Consider the following 22,921-nt stretch of genomic DNA (forward strand, 5'->3'; position numbering starts at 1 on the left):
GTGGTCCCACACTTGGCTAAGCCTGTCCTGGGGCGACCTTTTTACGGCTTCAATTTCTTAATCCCGGCATTGCATAGCGTATATACGTTGCGTTACTCGTTACGTTACCTACGATTATATTATACAAATAATAAGACCTTATATGTCTATTAAATCTAACATAAGAATAGGAATTGTTATAGATTGTATTAAGTAAAATAGCATGAATTTAAAATCAATTGTGATCAACATGTACAACAACAAAAATAAATATTTATATTTAATAATAATAATTACTAACTACTATGATGTATGCGGATCATTCGCGGAAAGTTACTCGAATTATCGCTATTTTGTTTTCTTTAAAACGATTATTCTGCATTTCGTCATGTTTATTTCATCCGCAACAAGAGTGATGTTAAAAATAAACTATTACAATTCTTGAAAGAAAGTAAGAACGCTTGCACGACCTAAAAAAATTACTGAGCGATAATGGCGGCGAGTTTGACAATAAAGCCGTTCGTGAGATACTGAACAAAAACGGGATAGTACAGCGGCTTACAATGCCTTATACCCCGGAACAAAATGGGTGTGCTGGGATTCTTGTAGAAAATCTCGGTCGTAGATGCATTCTGGAGAAGAGTTTCCGCAAGCGTTATGGGCAGAGCTGATCAATACAGTTGCTTATGTTCTGAACCGTACGGGACCCACAAGGGTAGACGGGAAGTACCTTTTGAGTTGTGGCATACGAAGAAGCCCAAGATCTCGCACTTGTGTGTTATAGAAAGCGATTGCTATTTTCACGTTCCTAAGCAAAAGAGGAAGAAGCTAAATAAGAAAGCTGTTAAAGGAAGGCTCATCGGATATGACAACGATGATGGCTACCGCATCTGGGATGGACAACAGGCAGGCAAATTCAGAGACATCATTTTCTGTCCAGGACTGGAGTTAATAATTCCAACGACGGTAGCTGATCTACCAAGGGAAATGACTCCACATTTGCCTAGCAAAGAGGCAGAGGTCATTCCAGAAATGACAGGTCAAGAGATAGAGGGAGATATCTTTCCAAATAACGTTCTCTCGCAGAATAACGACATAGAAGATCCACCTGGATTGCTAGAACAACGACTCAGTGAATCTGAACTTGCGGGAGAGTATACAACAGTGCCCGTGGATGAATCTGCTGTAACATCAGATCAAGTTCATGACGATGAAGCAGAGCCATTCTTGGACGCCCAAGAATGTGAAGTAATCGAATCTGAAGCCAGACCCGGATACAATTTGAGAAATAGAGGCACGCTCAAACCACCGGAACGTCTTAAGGACTTCGTCTGTTTTTTAAACTCCGAAAATTTTCCAGAGACGTACAGAGAAGCTATAAAGATGAATGGTTTAAAGCTATGCAGAGTGAGATGAGATGGCTGGAAGAGAACAGTATATGCACTCTGTGTCAACTACCACAAAATAGGAAAGCGCTTTTTAGAATCAAAAGCAACCCAGATGGGACTATTGGTAAATATAAAGCGCGCTTAGTAGTGAAGGGATTTAAATAATGAAAAGGTCTAGATTACAAACAGACATTTAGCCCAGTTGCAAGGCTAGCAACGATAAGGGCGCTGTTAAGTGTAACCGCCCAAGAGAAACTTCACTTGGTACAGTTTGATGTTTCTACAGCCTTTTTGAATGGTGAACATAGAGAAGAAATTTATATGAAGCAGCTAGATGGTTTTAGTGATGGGTTGACGAAAGTAGGTCGTCTGAAGCGCAGCTTGTATGTGCTCAAGCAAGCACCTAGATGCTGCAATTCGTGTTTCGAGCAAATTCTCTTAAATGTGGGTGTCGAACAGAGCGAAGCTGATTATTGCTTATCCACCAAAAAGATTGGTCACAAAAAAATTTTGATAACATTGTCAACAATAGCCATCGTTAGATGGCTTAATAGCCGTTACGGGTGTAGATTTAGCGAACAGTTTTTTGAATGATCTTAGAAACAGACGCAAGATTACTACAAAACCTGCATCGTATTACTTAGGCCTTGAAATTGAGAGAACTAAAAATGGATCCATAATGATTAAGTAAGAATCGTACGTTAAAAAGATTTTACAACGTTTTGGGATGGCCGAATGCATATTTCAACACCGATTGAGAAAGAAAGTGTTCAAACAGGGAAAGTTGATACCTCTACAAAGGAAGAGAAGTTTCCTTACAGAGAAGCAGTAGGTGCTCTTGTCTATGTAATGGTAGGACCCGTCCTGATATCGCATATGCGATCGGTGTAATCTCTCGCAAGTCGGAAAATCCTACGAAGGACGACTGGAATAAAGTTAAAAGAATATTCCGGTACCTCAAAGCAACAGTTTCATTCGGAATCACTTATAGCAGTGGGCCTAATGGACATAAACAATTGCTAGGCTATAGCGATGCTGACTATGAAGGAGACACTACCACTGGATGATCTACTTCTGGCGTAGTATGTTTATACGCTGGTGCAGCTGTGTCGTGGCTTAGTCAGCGGCAAGCTATAGTTGCAATTTCTACTACGGAGGCTAAGATTGTTGCCGCCAGTGAGGCAGCACGGGAACTTATTTCGCTTCTAAGGATATTTGACACGTTAATGGACATAAGAGACTTGCCGTTACTGAAAGTAGACAATGAAGCTGCCATTAGATTAGCGCACAATCCTGAATTTCACAAAAGGACAAAACATATATGCATGAGACATTTCTTTGTTAGAGAAATGGTGCACGAAGGCACTCTCACAGTTGTTAACACGGGCTCAACGCATCAGTTGGCTGATGTCTTAACCAAAGCAGTTCCAAAACCACAGTTGCTGGATTTGCGTGTTAGAATTGGTATTACTTCTTTCAATTAAGGAAAGTGTAATAGCAGAGAGAGACTTCTTGTTACAAATTGAAAGAAGAGTGTGGTTCTTACCATGGGCTACCAAAATAACAGATGTGTCAGTGAGTTGTTAAAAGAAAGTGAAAGTTATTCTCTATATATTCCTCGTGAAACCGCGTACTGCTACATTTGGTACACTCTTGTTGTTTTTTGTCGTTGAAACAATAACGGTCGTCAAAGTGTATCGTATTATGCATTGACCTACCAATCATTGACCTACCAAAAATGTCAATGGTATTAAGTTTTCGTATTATCATTTCAAAAACAAAAGAAATAAAAAGAGTGTAAAATATTCAGAAACACCAAAAAAATGGACTAGGGGATTTCTTGAACTGGGTCATGAAGCTTTTGTTGGTATCATATGGTATCAAGGTTAGTTGTGAAAAAGTTTTTTTTTTAAATTAAAGTCAGTTTCAAACATTTTTGGTTGTTGTTTGGGAATAAAAACTTCGCCAGTGGGTTATCCGATATATTTTACACTATCCTTCCGATTTTAAATTTAGAGATAGTGACATTGTCTGTCAAAACAAATTTATCCAATCAAGTGCTAAAGTATGAAAATTATTTTGTAACGTAAAGAAAAAAAATATAAAAAAAATTGCATAGTATAAACTATTCGAAATGCCCAAGAAACAGAAACGGTAAGATATTGTGTACTTTCGTTTTTATGAAAGTAGACACATCCTATCAAGAAGCTAGAAGGTTTCGCTGTAGCTACATCTTGACTATTTGAGGGTCGTATTCTAGAACTCTACTCCATGCTCAAGTCAGGATTTGAGTATGGTTTAAAGCACTCGAAATCATACTCAAGTCCCTGCCATTAGGGACGTATTTCTAGTGCTTGTGTTGCCAGTGCAATCCTGACTTGAGCATTGGATAGAGTTCTAGAATACGACCATTAGACTGCAATGCTCAGTCCGGAAAAGGCCTCCTAATGATCATATCGTTTTCAGGCCATGCGAAGACGAATTAATATCCGCCATTGTATCGACACTTAAGCGCGATGAAGAAAGTAAGTAAAGAATATTCACGTAAAATATTAAACGTTCCTGACTACTGATAATTATAATTTTTGCCGCACTGCTGGACACAAGGCCCTCTCGCCACTTGGCTCCTATGCCTATAATCCTATGGGGTTTCTGTCTAATGTTTTCGTTGCTATGGTCCCATGGATCACAGGATATAAAGGAGCAGTTTGTGTCTCAACTGAGTTGTCAGACCAACATCGTTCTGTGGAAAGCCGTATCTTTCTGTGTAGTTTCCTAAACTATTGGATCATACGATCTATTTTTTACCTTGACATTTACCATTTTATTTTCTATATTAGGTATATTTGGTATGTCATTTATTTATTTGTGCTTTGTAAATACTACATAAAGATAAATAAATATACTTGGACATTCACGTAATAATATTTTGACTACAGAAAGGAACAGACGTGGGAAGAGTCGGGTTACTGTACCAGAAATGAAGGTGTGGAAGTACAAGCCTCCTCATACAGGCTGTATACCTATGACTCCTTCTATGCATACTAGGTAAGTGTCATCTCCAAGGTACATGGTACTGTATTAAATCTTGCGAGGTAAGTGGGTTAATACTTGGAATGACAAACTCTAAGACCAATAGCCGAACGTTTACCGAACCGTTTATTATTTGTAGTAAGCCCAGTGCGCTTAATATAGCAAGCTTAGCGTGTTCATAAGTCCGTGAGGAAGGCAGTGAGCACGCCAGGCGTGTCGTGAGCACTCAACGTGTGATAGTTCACACAACCTAGTGCGTTGCGTGCAAAATAATTAAACGTGTACTTTTTGAATAAATAAAATATTAGCGTTGGACCTGTGGTGAACGTTGACATGTTTTTGTCACTCTTTCACTATTTTGAAGCCAAAACTATCTGATCAACCTTTAGTAGGAAGAATGAACCATTGCATAGGGAACCGAAACTATAATTAATTCAAAGCATCTGGCTCTTTCATTATTTATCAATAAGAAAAAAAGAAAAGTTAAAAGCTGTCATTATAAACTTAAGCACTGAAGTTTAGATTGCTTTAGGTCGAATCGACGCCCGTATGTCTCATTGTAAACTAAATAGCCAACATGCGTGTGAGTGTTCTGTTTTAGCTTATTAGACTACCAAGAAAACATTTTTAAAGTTATATTTATTATTACTATTTATTTATTATTTTATTTTTAAAGTTTTGAAGTTATAGATATATACATATTGTATTTCAGGTTGCGGTACATCACTCATTGCGATCCATATCCAAAACCTAGGGAATATCATTGGTAAGAACTTTTGGTTACTAGCGATTCGCACCGGTTTCCCACGAATGCACTATGAAATTGTTTGCTAAGAAGACTACGTAGTGAGAAAAATCAATGTTTAAGACCTTACCAACCTTAAATGTTTAAGATAGCTAATTTTAACTATAGTTGTTTCGACATCGACTTTAGAACGACTACTTTATCGATATGAGACTAGAATGTGACGTGGTGAATGTAGTGTGGATCCTACATAAATAATTAATAATGTGCCAGACATTCGCGCCAAATGCCTGTTCTCAAACTAGGGAATTACCGGTACTATGAGTACTAGAACAATGGGATTCATTTTTGGACCACTTCCCAGAAAACTTCATTAGTATTTTGTTCTACAGGGAGTCGAACCCGGGACCTCCTCATCTAGCGCCCACAATATAAACCGTTGAGCCACTGAGGTCCCCATATCACTTTAATAAGAATGAAGCAAACTAGGATAGTTCCTCGCCGCCGCCGTCTGCGCCCACTCGCATACAGAGAGACCTATATAAGTGTATGATCTATGGACCGGGCTGTCAGGGCTTTGGCGCGCGATTAAGGACCACGGACTGGTTCGAAATATGTACAACAAAAATTCGTCTAAATACGTAAATTATCCGTTAGTTATGTCTGAATCTCACGGTAGTATTCTATTTAAAATAGTTAATTTTACTTATAGGAAATATTTAATTTTTCTTGATATGAATAACTGCATTCATAGATGTTTTCAAAACTTACTTGAGCCGGGAATCGAACCAACTAAAAATGCAAAAAATAAACATTCGCTGTTTTATTGTGATCAATGATTGAGATAAAATCTCCTTAGAAAGAAAGCTTTTGGTTGAGATCCGTTTAATAATGAATTAAATGTTTACTATGTTCGATTTTCGACTCAAGTAAGCTTTTGAAAAAATCTGAGATGTAGTTATTATTATTAAGAGAAATAAAGTAATAAAAATTAAAGAAACATTAGCTGTGTTAAGCATTTAAGGTAGTTCCTATTACTTTTTCTATTATAAGCTTCCTTGGTGTATAACAACACATGAGGGAAGAGTTAGATAGAACGATGCGACCAAACCGATATGGAGACGCTAAGGCCCGCTCGCGCGTGTTGTATTTGTAAGGCATAATTATAACGACAACCCTGTGGGTATCCTAGAAATCGTTTGCAGCGGACCGCGCATTGGGCAAAAGGCGACTCGCGAACGTCGCTGCTGCGCCTGCCCTGCTTCTACGTCCCGTCCGCCTAAATAACGGCAAGGCCCGGTATTTTTTTTTAATGTAGGTAACGCAATAATCAATAACGCTCTAGTAACTTTTAAAATATTAAAAAACTAAAACTGTGAAGAACAATTATAATTCTGTGGGTGTGAGGTAAAAGACCTTAAGTCCATATTTTGGGATTTAAACGTTTATACATTGCTTTAGAATACTAATAACTTTCTATAAAAACCGACCTTAAATTTTGTTGAATTCGGTTACCGGAAAGTGCGTGACACCCGATTTGCCACCCTTAGAGGTGGAATATTTTTTTCCAAACTTTAATAGGACCAATACTGAGGCACCCTCTTTCCTGTAAAAAAAGAATCATCAAATTCCATTCACAAATAATGACCGGAGTCATTGCGTAACAGACACAAAACAAACGGTCGAATTGAGAACCTCCTACTTTTTTCAAGTCAATACTAAAAATAACGTATCGTCGTTGGTTTTTTATTTAACATTGACGTTGAGACTGACTTTAAATTAGAAAAAAAATACTATTTGGCACCTACGGATTTGTATATTTGACTTGTTAGAAAAAAATAAACATTCAATTGCAAAAAAAACGTACTTTGAATGCGTTCCGTTTTCCGTTGTCTTTTAACATGATTATTTCTTACTTAACGTGTAAATTGTCCCAAAAAGTGGTTTATTAAAAACCATAATAAGAGTTCCACTATGCAAGGGAGACTGGACTTTCAAATATTATGCGTGCTATAGCTACCTACGGTGTCGGTGATGATTCTTTAATATGAGTTAAAACTTCAGTCGTTAATATTTAGTAACATTGACTTTGTTAGTTAGTACAAAGGCGGGTTTTACAATCTTGAAACTACATTATATTTAATTGTGCAGACTGAAATAAACATTATGAATTAAAATTTTAATGAATTACTGTATTTTATAGGAATAAATTTGAAGAGTTTCCGGATGACGATAGACGCCGTACGAAATCGATGCTACATGATGATGAAAAGCCGTGCTGCATTACTTTTTCGAAAATTACACCAGCTTTGATCAAGCATTCTCCCTCTGATACCTCTATTATAAACGTACGTATCTTGTTTAAAGGATGAAAAGTAGTTTTTGAATTTATTGATGTAGTGACTAGAATAGAGAGGGGATGCTTCGATGGTTTCAACATGTAGAGAAAGTATGAATGTTGATAGATTGACGACATAAATTTATAGAGCGAATGCGGATGGAGGCGTGGGGAGAGGTAGACCTCGGCGTATATATCTCAATTAGATTGGGGATATCCTTAAAATACCAAGAATAAACGGGCATGTATGAAGAGATTGATGTGAACGGAGAAGGCGAAGAAGGCTTGTGTCCTGACACTCCTTCTGATGCTCCTGCGTAACGGGTGAGAGATCCATGGTCTCCTATGATTATATGTAGTTTTGGATACTTGATGAGTTTTAAGAATCGGTTAATTAGACTATGTATGTTACGATAATTCCTCGCATACACACAACATACATATAAAAAGGTACAGTCGAATTGAAAACCTTCTTTTTTTTAAGTCGGTTAAAAATAATCTTAAAAGAATCCTGTTATTATTATTATGATTAACCTGATATTATTTATTACTTTCGGGATAAAATAGAACTAAGCCAATGTAACTTCTTGGGAATGATTTTTTCCCACTAGTTCCATAATTATTGAAATGTAATTTAATAGAACTGCTGGGACTTTTTGTCCCAGTAGTTCTATAATAGTACTACTTAATACAACTTGTGGGAATGAACCACTTAATTTGCTTTGTCAATAATGTTAGGTTAGTAAGGTGTATCCGGAGCACTCCGTTTATTTTGTCACACACACCGACGGTTTAGTATTAACAAATAGAATCCTTTAAACCTGTTTTAAAGTGCTTTTCCACTAACGAGGCGAGGCGAGGCGAGAATCTAAATTTCGCCGACCTATTTCCACCAAAAATTGTCATCGCAAACTCAGGCAAGCATTCGCGATTTCGCGCTAGGGTTATGGATAGTGAAGACACAGTGCTGTTCAATTCGTTAAGCCATAAACACGCCGCTAAAGTACCACGTCCAGCAAATTCTTATTATTAAATATGTTAACGGAAGAAGAATCAGATGAAGATACTGTAAGAAGAAATAATCATGTTGTAATATAAGCTGTTTGTTCGTTGTTTGTTGCTCGGCATATTATGCTGGAAATCATACAAGTGGTTTACAAAAGGGAAAACTACCGATATTCCGCCGGACCCACCTGGAGGACCAGAAGGAACTAGCAGGACGCAGTTCTATCTGAAGAAGGGAGGAGTTACCATGGCGTAAAACCTGGTAAATGCTGACTCTCACCTACGGCGAATTAGCTTACTATTTAGATTTATATAACGTAATGCTTTTCTACTTTTCATTGTATTTTTTTTGTACTTTAGTCTTGTAAGGTTTTTGATCCGAATTAAACGACTTTTATTGTAATAATCAATTCTTTTTTTAAAACGTCCTTTTCCGCTGTCACTACATAAGTGGCGCAGTCGGTAGGATCGCGGCACTTATGCTCTGGCCACACAGAGGCGGCCGCGGAAGCGTTCCGGGCGCGGGATTTTTTGTAATGTACCAGTTCTTATGAACCCTGCCACACTGAAAGGCGCGGCGGCCGCGGGGCGAGGCGGCGCGGTGCGGGGCCGCACGCCATGACAAACAGGCAGAGCGGGCGCGGGCCGCGGCCGCGGCGTCCGCGGGGCGGGTGCGGTCGCGGGTGTTGTAATACATTGAGTTCTATGCAACCGTTCACACAGCGCGTCAGTGGCGGGGCGCGATCCGGGAGCGGGGCTTCAGCGGGCTTGGACGTTGTATTTTTTTACAACTAGGGAATGTGTTTTAATTGATTTTAATCAAGTTTCAAGATGAATTCGACGGAAAAACTTATATCATTGGTGCAATCATACCCCAGTTTATTTAATACAAGTGATAGAAATTATAAAAACATAGAAATTATTTGGGAAACAATTCCGAGGAGCTAAATCAAGATCGTGAGTATATTTTATTTTTTATGTTTTTAATTATTATTAAAATAATTGCCAAATTTTTCTCTGATTTCAATTGCATAATCAGACGATCTTTGATTTGTACGAATTGGAAGTAGTTCATTGGCCTCAACTGGTCGAGAATCGCTCTGTTGAACCACATTGTTACCGTTCTTACTTTAATGAAATTGTGTAAACAACACGTGACTTTGACAACTTCTATTGTCGTTTCAATATCATATTGCATGAAACGTCTATAGACTTGCCATTTCTGTGTTAGCTGGCCGAATACGTTGTGGAAAACGTCTCCCTCCATCAATAACAATCAACTGTGAGATACCTCTTTTTATCTAGATTATCTGTTCATTAGTTATGCAGAAACATTTAAAAAACTGAAACCCACAATTCAAGCCGAAATCAAATTGAAACTTGCACACATTTTTACAGAAGCTGAACTGAACGACCTAGAAGAAAATCAAATTTCAGTAGCACCGGTACAATCTCCTTAATTTACCGTAATTAGCACAACAAGTAATAACGATCAAAAAAGTATCCCAGTTTCATTGCAACTAATTCCTGAAGACTTGTGTTTCCCATTATGGTACCTGTAATATAGTTGATGACTAAACTACACAGGGTAATTCCAAAAGGTATGGTACTGAATTAATGCTGTGATAACATAAAAAATGTAATAAGAAATGATGAATGCTAATTTAATAAATAAAAAGTTAAATAAATAAACAGTTAAGTTTAATAAGTAGCAACCAAGGAGTTTTATAATTTTTATTAGAGTATTGAATGGTCTACAAAACACTTTTTGTTTGAATAAGTTTGCATTGTTAGTTCTGAGATGTTGATTTTTATGTTAGTGACTCGGATTCATTGCTCCCGAGTGTATAAGTAGGTATATAAGTTAAGTATAATTGCAATTATGCATTGTTCGTAATAATTTAAGTAGGTACATAAAATTAAATAGAATTGTTGTTGATTCTACAAATCTTAGATGCCTGTTATTTGTTAAAATAAAAAATCATGGGCCGTAGGAAGCCAGCATTAGACTGATAGTAAAAGAAGTTTGAATTAATTGTGTTAAGATTGTTGATTGTTCATAATAATGTAACTTTCGATAGGGACCTATTAATTATTTGTTAAAATAAAAATGCCCAGCGAGTTTGTTAGAAATAGAAGTTTTAAGTTAACTATGTTAAAATTGCTCAAAATAATATAAGTAGGTACATAAGTTAAATACAATTGTTGTTACATAAATCTTAGATAGATACATATTATTAGTTAAAATAAAAACGCCCAGTGAGACTGCTACAAAAAGAAGTTTCAAGTTAATTTCAATTGCAATTCAAAATAATCAGATGACAAATAATTTGTCAAAATAAAAATGCTCAGTGAGACAGATAGAAAAAGAAGTTTCAAGTTAACTATGTTAAGATTGTTCAAAATAATGCACTTATGTAGATACATAACTTAAACAAAATAGTTGGTGTTATACAAATCTTAGATAGGTACTTATTATTTATTAAAATAAAAATGCCCATTTGGACTGATAGAAAAAGAAGTTTCAAGTTAATTACGTATATAGATTGTTAATAATAAAGTAAGTAGGTACAGTAGTTAAATGCAATTATTATTGTTGATTCTATAAATCTTATATACCTATTATTTGTTATAATGAAAATGCCCAGTGAGTCTCACTGAAAAAATAGTTTCAAGTTAATTGTGTTAAGATTATAGAATTTTTTAAATGTTTTTAAATAAACAATTTCTGTTCATATGAATAGTTTGATTCAAAACCTTCAAAGTAAGTATACAGAGTGTCCCAAAACTCAACGATAACCTGGGAACAGAATGTTGCCTAGTTTGTAACTACCCAGAAAAAAATATTTAAAAAATCGGAGTCATTTTCTTTTTGTAATATAAGCATTTTAATGAAAAACGTTGAAAATGTACGCCCTGTACCCCATTTTTAAGTACTACAATTACAAATTTGCTAATTTTGCTGTTCTAGTTTTTGTAACGGTAACCCGAAACAGCCCAGCTAATGAGCACAATGCCAAAGAAAGCCCGAATTACTCTAGTAAAGTCTAGTTTCAGCACTAAAAAAATATGTATTTAATTTTTTCTTGAAATTTTTAGCAGATTTTTTTTCAAGGTAACTAACACCCCATACAAAAGTTTAAAGAAGTTCTTCTACATCACTATCCGATAGTGACATGGACCTTTCATTATTTGTGTTGAAAATGAAATGTGGCGTGACGCTTTTGGTGTCACACCGGCCGCCTTCGTGCCGCTGTCCCGTCACGAACTACACTCGGGATTGCTGTGTGGCATGCCCCGGCACGCATTCGCTTCCCGCAGGTCCGCCCCCGAAACGCTTTTCCCGCTATACCGCGTCTGTGTGGCCTGACCTTTAGACTTTTCTAAACAAAAGTATTCGCGTGAATAGAACTCTTTGTGCGAACTAGAGTGAACGGTGCCAATCGTTTATCCGCGATATCCCATCAAGATTAGTAACGACGGTGTAACTAGGACGACTGAACCCGCGGGACTCTGGAGAATTGGAGGCCTGTACCTACAAGACCCGAGCAGACAATGCAGCGGCTGTATTAGTGAGTGCTCATACTCTTCCTAGTACATTCCTTGCTCTATTTCCTATCGTATTTAGTGATAAGTGTGATTTCACGTCTGTCTGTCTGTGTGCTTACATGGCTATAGATTATAAACATCACTTTTAAACCAAGTGATTTAGTAAAGTACGTATTTAGGTGTGTTATGAAAAGAAAATGGAGTTCGAAGCAGATTACAAAATGATCTCCGACGTAATGCCGAGATAGGACGGCAATCCTAAAAGACTAAATTTCTATATCCGGGAAGTAGACAGTCTGATATCATTTACACGCCCAAAAGGCGAGACTGGTGCGTAGACTATGGCCTGCGCCATGAGATGAAGATGCCATATCGTATGAAGGTTCTGCGAACTACTGGGACGAAATTAAAGCAGCCCTACGAAGGCGCCTAGGTGAGCCTAGAAATGAAATCCAGGTAATGCTGGATCCCACACGTACCCGCCGAAATAAATCTGAAGACGCGGAGACGTACGGAAAACGGTTCCGTGAATTGTTAGATATCCTATATCTAGTAGGTCAGCATACGGACAAAACGTACTATGAAAAAATAGCAATAGAACACTATGTTCAACAACTTGACTTCCATGTATCACTAGGGGCAAAAATTGCAATACTTTAAAACTTGCTATAGTGACAGCACGACAGGAGGAAGCCAAAGCAAATTACAGGCAGAATCCTAACTTTAATAGCCCTTCTGGCTCTCAAAATAAACCGCGATCTGATCCACGTGCAATTGATAACAAATCCTTTAATAGTCCGATAAGTTTTATTCCTCAAAGCAATTTTGTTCCCCAACGTAATAATTGGACCCCCGAGCAAAGACAACAGTTTGTAAATTCCGTGCCACCATGGAAAAACAGACCTACCCAAAACACATTTAGGAATTCAGAAAACTTCAGAAACAATAACTTCCAAAGGCAGCCGAACATGCCTAATCAACTGGTAACCAACCGCCTCTAAATGTCTATGATGTCACCATGCGATCAGTTAACAAATCGACGCCGCCGCAGTTCGCTGTCCAGGAATTATTCTACAATGACGGTAATGTGAATCCACAGTTATATGAGCCCCACCAGCTGATTATTCCCCTTGTCTAAATGCACACGCCATGTTCTACCCGTCCGCGGACGAGGACGAGTAACAGGTAAGTACACCTCAGGATTTGTCAGGACCAGTACCCAGACGACCAGAGTCGATAAAGCTCAACCACCAGGATAAAGACCATCTTCCGTACATAGAGATCCCCGAATTTCAAGGTAAGTTTCTCATTGATACAGGTGCCTCATGTTCAATGATTTCCCCAGAAGTCATACAAAGTAATTCACTTCTATTGTGTTGATTATGACCCCTTCGAAGTAAAGACCGCTTACGGAGTAACACAACACTCACATGTTGCACACTTACCACTACCACCGGTCTTTAACTGTGACATAACTCACAAGTTTCTCATCTTCGAGTTCGACCCGAAATACAAAGGTCTTATTGGGTTAGACCTACTGAAAAGCCTAGGTAGTAATATTGATTTAAAACGTACGTTATTACACACAGCTTCCGCAGAGATTCCCATTCGATTCGATTATCCAAATAAGAAATTTCGAGTTGAACCATTGTGTTCCAAATTAGTACGAATTAAAACCAACTTTTTAGATGGCCAATACGTTCATGCAGACCATACGTGGGCCGAAAGAATAATATCTCCCGCTGCAATCGTAAACGTAATTAATGGTTCATTTGTAACATCAGTCATGAACTTTAACAACGAAAAGAAAACTGTCTCTACCAAAGAGCCAATCAACTTAGAGCCTAACATACAAGCATCAGTAAATTCAATAGAGATTACCACAGATATAGATAGAGCTGCGCGAAAACTTAAAGAAAGTTAGGACCGAACATATGAACGAAGAAAAGAAATGAGAAATAAACAGAATATGTTTTCAATATAGAGATATCTTTTACTCTGAGAACATTCCACTAACATTTACACACGCAGTTAAACATGAGTTAAGGTTGACAGACGACACCCCCATTTTCGTTCGAAGCTATAGGCAGGCTCCGCAACAGCGAGAAGAAATAAAATCCCAAATGGATAACTTACTGAAACAAGGTATTATCCGCGAGAGCGTCTCTCCGTGGTCATGCCCTGTTCACGTGGTCCCTCAGAAACCAGCTGCTTCAGGCAAGATGAAATGGCGTTTCGTTATTGACTTTAGAAGACTGAACGACCGCATTATAGAGGACACATACCCACTACCTAACATTAATGACATTCTGGACATATTAGGACGTGCACAATACTTTACTACGCTCGATTTGGCGAGTGGATATCACCAAGTAGAGATGCGCCCCCGAGACATAGAAAAAACAGCCTTTTCAACCGAAAGAGGGCACTATGAATTCTTGAGAATGCCCTTTGGGCTCAAAAACGCCCCTAGCACATTTCAGAGGCTAATGGATCATATTTTACGCAGTTTAGAAAATGTGTTCACTTATCTAGATGACCTAATCATCGTCTCCACGTCCTTACAAGAGCATATCACCAAGCTCAAACAAGTTTTTGACCGTTTTAAGGTCCACAACCTAAAAGTTCAGTTGGTTAAGTCAGAATTCTTACAGAAACATGTCAATTCCTAGGCCATGAGTTAACTCGTGATGGCCTGAAACCCAACAAAGATAAAATAAAAGCCGTACTAAATTTCCCGCTTCCCAAGACCCAGAAAGACCCAACTTTCCTTGGCCTTGTAGGCTACTACCGACAATTCATCAAAGACTGCCAAACTTACCAAACCCATGACCGCATGTCTGAAGAAAAACTGTAAAGTCACTCACACCTCTGAATTTTTAAACGCTTTTAATAATTGCAAACAGATACTGAGTGACGACTCCATCTTACAGTTCCCCGACTTTGACAAAGAATTTATACTTACCACAGATGTTTCAGACTTTGCTGTAGGAGCAGTACTTTCCCAAGGTAAGCTAGGTTCACACAAACCCGTGGCATACGCTTCGTGAACTCTCTCTGAAACAGAAACTCGTTACTCAACGATCGAGAAAGAGCTACTAGCGATAGTATGGGCGTTCAAATATTTCCGACCATACTTATACGGTCGTAAATTCACTATCTATGCTGACCTTTGACTTGGTTAATGTCACTCAAGGACCCAAATTCTAAATTGACGAGATGGCGATTAAAGTTGGCGGAATATGAGTATATAATTATCTACAAAACGGAAAACAGAATACCAACGCCGATGCATTATCAAGAGCAAAGATTTTCCACAATAGTATTGAATCCCTTGCTGTAAATTTTGACGACAATGACGATGACGAAATCATTGACAGAATATTTGACAGTGTGCGTAGAGAAGCTGTAACTCAACCTAAAAACACCAACTGACAAACACAAAACCCTAACATGGACTCACAGAATCCAATAGGTACTGCACTCACACCTGAAATAGATGCCAATTCAGACAGCATAATGTCGTTAGATCCAAATCAGTTAGTCTCCACTAATCATTCCCAACAAGATAACGAAAACAATGGTATTCCCATTATTGAAGACGCAATTGAACGACAACAAAAACAATTTTATGTTAGATCAACCCCCGGTTTAACGTACAGAGTTGAGAACAGATCAACTAACTCTAAAGTAGTCATTAAAGATGTATTCATACCAGTCAACAACACAGAAAAGGAAATAGTAAAGCAAGCAAGCAAGCATTCGTCAACAAATGTGATACATGCTTGAAAGCCAAATACGAACGGAACCCTCTAAGACCACCATTATTATTTTTTTTTTTTGTTACTTATTATTGTTATTATTATAACTGAAACACCAACTAAACCCATGCAACATATGTTCATGGATCTTTATTCAACATCTTTATTCACCCCGCGTGCGTCTGCACCACATTGCGCCTGAACCGACCGCCAAAGTGCGCTGGCGACGACAGCCGCCAAGCGCGCAGGTGATCGCGTCCTGCGCGGTTCTACTAGTACCCCGCAGCGGCAACCGCGAGCTACCCTCACCACTACAGGCGTAAAACGCGCTGTGAAATGTGCTACTAATTTTACATACTTAACTATTACACTCTACAGATGCCGCGGTCCCGCGGCAGACGCGGTTGAAAACCGCTCCGCGAGTTCTTAGTGTAACGAAAAATGAGTTTCAGCGCCATCTAACGTGTAATAATTAGCTATTATATACTTGTAGCATTTTTACTAAAACGCCACCTGATGGTGAATGGCTGAGCCAGGACGAAAAAATACTGAAATATTGTAATATAACTCTTACTCAAGTGACTGTAAGTTTAATTTTGTTAAATTTTAAAATTGTGACGTCGTTTTCGCGTTTTAAGCCCTAACCAATCAAAATCTTTAAGTTATGGTAGTAGATAATAAAACGTAAAGTTTGAATTGCACACAAGTTAAAAAGTGGCGACATCGGTACCCGATCTTACATAGCGTTATGTAATGACATATCTCCCCTTTTTTTCTACATCTATGGTCTGAACTCACCAGTCTGCGCCGTCTGTCTAGACTGGTGACAATGAGCACAGTGCCACAGTGGATATGTTCTCGGACTAGCTATCTGGTCTCCGTAGAGCAATAATTAGCATGTAAACATCTTATCTATAAGTATTATTATTGATTTCATGTTTTTTATCTATCAATCATCTGTATTGTTTTCTGTTTCTTTTGTAATTGTATTGGATTTCATAGCACTTAAATATTAAGACTAATCTGCTCAATGCAAATTGTGTTTCATCTGTCACTAGTTGTGCATCTTGGCATAATAACTAATAACAAATTGTGTAACATGTTATTTGATGTAAAAACTGTTGATGAACCTAATAAATAAAATAAAAAAATAAAATATTCACGAAAATGGTATGGATTCACTATGACACTAGGACTATATATTTTTCATTGACTGTAGTTTGTTTATTTTTCTCTGAAATAAAAGTATACCTTTTTAAAATGGTGTCGTGATTACATATTTTTGAAAACAGCACAGGGTACATTTTTTGAAATATCTAATATTTACATAATTTCGAAAATGTGTGAACGTTTACATTTCAATGGCGACTGTATCCCACGATCTCGCGCAAGCTAGCGAGATATCGTACGAAACATCGTGAATCGTGTTTCCGTTGCAGAGTTAATAAAGAGTCTGTGTTGGCAGCAATACGGTTCAATGTTACATCAACAAATATTTCAAATGTCGTGTCGCCCGTCCTCGTCAATCCCGACCGTTTCCACCTAAGATGCGCTAGGAGAGAATTGATATTTTGCCATACAAGTTTTAATAATCGTCTCGCCTCATTGGTGGAAATACACCATTACACAGATTTGAATTTCTTTGATTGATTGTTGTTTGTAAATGACTGTTTAGTTGCCAAGTCCAAAGACCAGTGGAGAGGTGTTGTCAGCAAAGTACGCTGAAGTCAAACCTTATGAAGTGAGGCCGCCTATGCCCTCTGCATCTGGACATCAGTAAGCTTATCTTCCTATAAAGTAACAGAACAAAGAGTTTGGTGTCCTCTAATTAAGGGGGTAAAATTAGTCTACCGTGACAGTTTTCACATGTCTTCGAAGAGTTGTAAATTATCTCCGACTTGCTGGTTTCCTTACAATATGTACCTTCGCCACTTAATGGTTAGGGTTATTGGTAGGTACTATAGGGCAATTGTATTACTTTAAATTTACAGAATACATGGACGTGTTAAACAAAAAGGATCCAATGCACATCCAGTCAAATTCGAGATGTGGCAGTTTGAAATTTAAAAGTCTTTCTCACTCTTGTTTTATTTTCAAAACTTACAATGTCATGTAACTCCAGAGATATTTATTTATGTTTTTATATGTTGGATTTCTTTTGCTGATCGAAGACGTTAAACTTTAGGAACCGTTTGGTACATATAATTAATTTTTTGATAATTTTGTGGATTAGATCCTTTTTGCTAACTACGTCCAAATATGAGTTATCAATGATTGTTTATAGAGATGCTTTTAGTAATTTTGCTACTATACATAATAGTGCATCCGTACATTCAAAATATTTGAAATAAACTCTACAATTGGTAACCTTTTTATTTCAGGGTATTTAGACCACATAGCGGCATCGTAATTAATATGGATAAGGATTTCGTCCCTGTATCGGCTTTGCCAGGATCCCGCAAAATACCTGGGTTGAGGTAAGCTTCCTTAATTAGTTTTTTTTAATACCAATAGGTATCTATTGGTGGCGAAAGGACTAGACAACAATGATTTCTCAGCTTAAAAATTGTTTAATCTAAGCATAAAATAACTATATTTAATAGTAATAGGGCTCCTTGTGAAAGAGTTCGTCCAAGGAAGTACTGCCACCCTACCTATTTCTGCCGCCAAGCGGTAATGTGAGCATTTTTTTCTTTATTTAAAGAGCTTTGTCACAACATGCGACTACGCCGCTCTATACATATAATTATGATTGAAGCGGGCTATAGTTGCCTTAACTTCGAGCTTCTCCGCCAATCTATATAGCATCTTGGCTTCCCTTAATAGAGGAAAGACCAAGACGCTGTCCGCATCCGCCAACTTGTCTAAATTGGTCACATATAGCATCTACATCAAAGCTCTACGTGTCACTGCAACTGCTATGGATAGACGTGTCGCTTACCACTTGCCTGTGCCTGCGACTACTTGTATTTGTAGTACTATGGTTGACATTTTAGTAGAATGTAAATTATAAATAGAAAGTTGTGGTGTCTAATAGAGTCATCAGTATTCTTTTATTATTTGGTTACAGAAGAAGGAAAAAACCATGTCACAAGGGAGGGTAAGTAACGTTTAGATTCATAAAGTGTTCTTAAGCATTTGATCAATAAATTTTTTTGTTGGTCATAGTTTTCATTAACTGTGGTTGTTTGTTTTGTAGGGTATGCAGGAACAAGTATTGTAAGAGGAAGATATGTCGGTATGTGTATTTTTCTCGGTCCTTTATTGTTAAATTATATAAAATAATCGAAATTTTGTATGATCATTATAGACGAGCTGCTGAAAAGAGAAGGCGGCGAATAGCAGCCAATTTGAGATGGGGGTAAGTATTTAATAAGGTTCAGTGTAAGTATATATAATATTGGCTCTGATCGCAGTATTTTTGAAGTCTTCCAGGCTTTCAGTTTTCGGTAAAAACGAATGTATCAAGGTACGACTTCACACAACATGAAAAAACATATACTAGTCCGACACGCAACAACTAAAGGCAAATTATTTGCAAAATATTTTGCTCGTTGCGAGTTGTTTTTGTTTTTATACCAAGCTATTTAGTGTCAATAACGCCCAATGACGTCAATACTTTGAAGCCGTGGTAGAAGTGCCTAGATTATCAGGAGAAAGTTCTTGCGCCGGCGGAATGGCGAATCTGAATTGTATTTACTAGGCAATAACATTTAAATTCCTCTGAATAATACAATAGCGCGGTCGCCGCCCGGCCGTCGCGTAGACCAAATTCAAGCCTGGGTCTAGTCTCGATCTCCGTCCGACATCCGTCCGAAACAATTACTGTCAAATAAGTAATATTCGACAAAATTAAAAGACAAGTATCAAGTATGAAGCTTCATTCACATCACGCGTCTTTTCATTTGGTCACACGTCTTTTCACATCCACGTACCCGGAACGCTCATTTCAGTTAAACGTAAAAGCTAAATAAATAGAGCGTATTTTGCCATGATAGTTAGACGCACGCGGTCGCTGCGTGGCGGCAAGGCGGACTCCATTCTTCGACGACGTGAGTTCGATGAAATTCCTGTCGAATAAATGCGTCCTAATGGTTTGACCTACCGCCTCTCAAGCAGAGGCCGTGGGTTCGAGTCCGGGCTCGCACCTTTTGAGTTTCTCAGAATTTATGTGCGCAATTTAATTTGAAATTTGCCATGCACCTGTACATCGAAGAAGGTTCACACCCCGAGGAAAACGTGGCCTCTCCTGAGATGAGACCCGTGCCCAGCAGTGGGACGTATAAATGGGTTTATGATGAATGCCGTCAATAAGTACTTTAGCGGCAACATATTATTATGTGACGCACAGTAAGTGTGAAAGTCCTAATTAATTTAATTCTCTTATCAGTGTCATGGGTACGAAAGGATACGTCACCGACGGCACGCCCAGGATGCGTGGCAGAAAGAGACGCATTTTTGGAGATGACGACTGCGGCCTAGACGAAGTGCCCAGACCAGAATTTGTTAGTTTCATATTCCTTAAGACCCATTTACACCGGAGCCTTAAAATCATATCGGTAAAATTTTATAGGTAGTTATCTGGCACAAGAGCATTATTCTGAGCACAAATATGTGGTATGCTATTTTTATAATATAACGTGAACAGCGCATGAGTGCGAGGATTATCATCCTCTTTTATCAAGTAGACCCCTGCAAAACCGCGCCGTCATAATAAACTAAATAAGAGCTTTACTTAACTTACCACGCTAGATTTTTATTAATCGTAGGAATCATGTTCATCGTCTCGCTCGGAAACCCATCTGATTTCGAGACTACTCGATCGGTTCGATTCCTATTTGAATCAAAATCAGCATGCAGCTGATACTCGCTATTGGGCCTCGTGGATCTAGGTAAATAACCTTAAAAATAAGAGAGGAGTAACCGAAAACGAAACATATCATTTAATTATATGTATAAGGTTCAAGATCTTGTTGGATCCGTTGTTAGGGATTGTACGAAAAAATTGTATATCATTGTTTTTTCAACAGTCACTCAGATTTTTGTTGATAGTTCCAATTAATTATATTCTCCATCCATTCAACCTGTATGATCCCGTTTTATTTTTTAAGGGGTGGTTAATAATTCAAAACACAATTAATATTGTTATTATTATTTTAGTTCTTGAGTTTTAAATATTTTTTTCTTTTTTCTTCTTCGCTTTTAACCTTTTAAAATTATTTTTGTATTTGTTGTATATTGTGACTGCTTTTAAGAGTGTTGATATCTATAATAGTTCTATCAGATATCATTAATTTTATCGAAATGTTTCGGGGTCTAATCCAGAAAAACATAAATACAGTCAACATTTCTAAAAACATACATATATTTAGGTTTAGACTGTCCCAACTTCAGTTTGTTTTATATTTCAAGCTAGTTTTACTTGGTTCAGTAATTTAGTATCTGCTCTGTTTTTATCTTAAAGGTCGTCTCAATCTTAATCGAGACGTGTGTGAGCTCAAGCAATACTCTTAAATATGAATATGTCCTTACGTGTGATTTAAGGCTCGGAAGTAAATGCTGCGCTAGAAGTTGATCTTTTAGATTTTCCATTATTTTTCTATCTATTTAGCATTTGAAATGTATACTTTGTGTTAAATTCATAAAGTTGATAAACGTGCTTATTTAAAAGCACGTTTACTTCACACGTTTAATGAGATGTACTATACGTTAGATCATTTAAGTTTTTTTTTGGTAAAAAAAATTACTAAAGAAATTGGGTTCCGTTTGACATAAGTTGTAGAACTTTCTTAATTGCAGACAATAATAATTTTATATGCTTGTACAATAACAATTTCAGCCTCAAGTACCACCAAGGTTGCCGAAGCACACGCTTAGGACGCACTCGCTGACTGTGATGCCATGTGTCAAAGAATTAACAGGAGATGTACATTTTGGCATCCTCAACGGCTCTTACAATATGTATAGCGATAAATTTGGTAAGTAAACCTCGTAAGTGTACTTTCGATCAACGGATCATAGCGGTCGTAGTGTCATCATAAAACTGACACTCTACCAAAATTTTACGCGTTATGAAAATCTGATGAGAGTCTGATGTCAGTGATTTCAACCAGAGCGCTGATTTTTTGGCCGTTGCTTTACGAAACAATTGCTCAAACGGCCATCTAAAGCAGCCTTTCCCAAAGTGGGCGATAACGCCCCATTGTGGGCGCTGCAGGCCTACAGGGGGGCGGTATGAGACCTACAAAAACATGGGGGCTTTGTGTAGAGGTTTAGGGGGAGATTTGTAATTTCATCTAGGAAGACTCGTAGGGTCGTATTCTAGAACTCTACTCTATGCTCAAGTCAGGATTTGAGTATGGTTTAAAGCACTCGAAATCATACTCAAGTCCCTGCCATTAGGGTCGTATTTCCAGTGCTTGTGTTGTCAGTGCAATCCCGACTTGAGCATTGAATAGAGTTCTACAATACGACCCTTAGACACCGACTGAGCTCTCGACTCTCGACTACAATATGTGAACATCAACTAATATTAAGAGATTGCTCAAACTAACTCGGTTCGATATTTCTCTCCGTGTAGTTCATATATCTGTCCTGTTTTATTGAATAAATAAAATAAAAATTATGTCAATCGCTCCGTTTCGAATTGAAAGTAGACAAACAATTAAAAAGGCGACACAGTTTCGCATTTTAATAGTTATTAGTATTCCTAGATAGGTAATTTTCGTAGATAATAGGCTGCGGGCACTCATGTTTTAACAAGTTTTATTTTAATAACCCGATTTGTGCATTCCTGTATGAATCGGCTGGTTCATAGAATACTTGTTCTTTCTTGTTGAGTACAATTGAGCGTGGAAGAGATAAACGAGTTTATGCATGTTTGTCTTATTCCTGTCGGTGCGTGCTGCTTATGCAATCCTATATAAACAACGTAATATTTATTTTATTTTCATTTGCAGTTTCACGCGTAATAGATAAGCAGTACTTAAGTTCAACACTTACTTACGTATTTCTCAAAACAAAACTATGTCGGAAGTAAAAAAGAAGAGACAGCAATACTGTGCGGAATATATTAAATTCGGATTCATTGAAAATCCCACAAACCCATCGTCGCCTTTGTGCC

At 37.7% G+C, this 22,921-nt stretch overlaps 1 protein-coding gene across 1 annotated transcript in view; it reads left to right on the plus strand.

The window, feature by feature from the left end:
• Positions 1 to 3,501: 3,501 nt before the first annotated feature.
• Positions 3,502 to 22,921, plus strand: part of LOC113238001 — a 40,650-nt gene continuing 21,230 nt past the window's right edge. The window contains exons 1-12 of the mRNA XM_026474719.1: positions 3,502 to 3,521; positions 3,834 to 3,892; positions 4,307 to 4,415; positions 5,113 to 5,166; positions 7,349 to 7,493; positions 17,474 to 17,574; positions 18,180 to 18,275; positions 18,869 to 18,898; positions 18,998 to 19,036; positions 19,109 to 19,159; positions 20,189 to 20,303; positions 21,638 to 21,776. Of these exons, the coding sequence (XP_026330504.1) occupies positions 3,502 to 3,521; positions 3,834 to 3,892; positions 4,307 to 4,415; positions 5,113 to 5,166; positions 7,349 to 7,493; positions 17,474 to 17,574; positions 18,180 to 18,275; positions 18,869 to 18,898; positions 18,998 to 19,036; positions 19,109 to 19,159; positions 20,189 to 20,303; positions 21,638 to 21,776 (958 nt within the window). The remainder of the gene's footprint in view (positions 3,522 to 3,833; positions 3,893 to 4,306; positions 4,416 to 5,112; positions 5,167 to 7,348; positions 7,494 to 17,473; positions 17,575 to 18,179; positions 18,276 to 18,868; positions 18,899 to 18,997; positions 19,037 to 19,108; positions 19,160 to 20,188; positions 20,304 to 21,637; positions 21,777 to 22,921) is intronic.

The sequence above is a fragment of the Hyposmocoma kahamanoa genome, unplaced genomic scaffold (genome assembly GCF_003589595.1).
Source record: "Hyposmocoma kahamanoa isolate Upper Pololo Valley unplaced genomic scaffold, ASM358959v1 94, whole genome shotgun sequence".
NCBI classification, from domain to species: Eukaryota; Metazoa; Arthropoda; class Insecta; order Lepidoptera; family Cosmopterigidae; genus Hyposmocoma; species Hyposmocoma kahamanoa.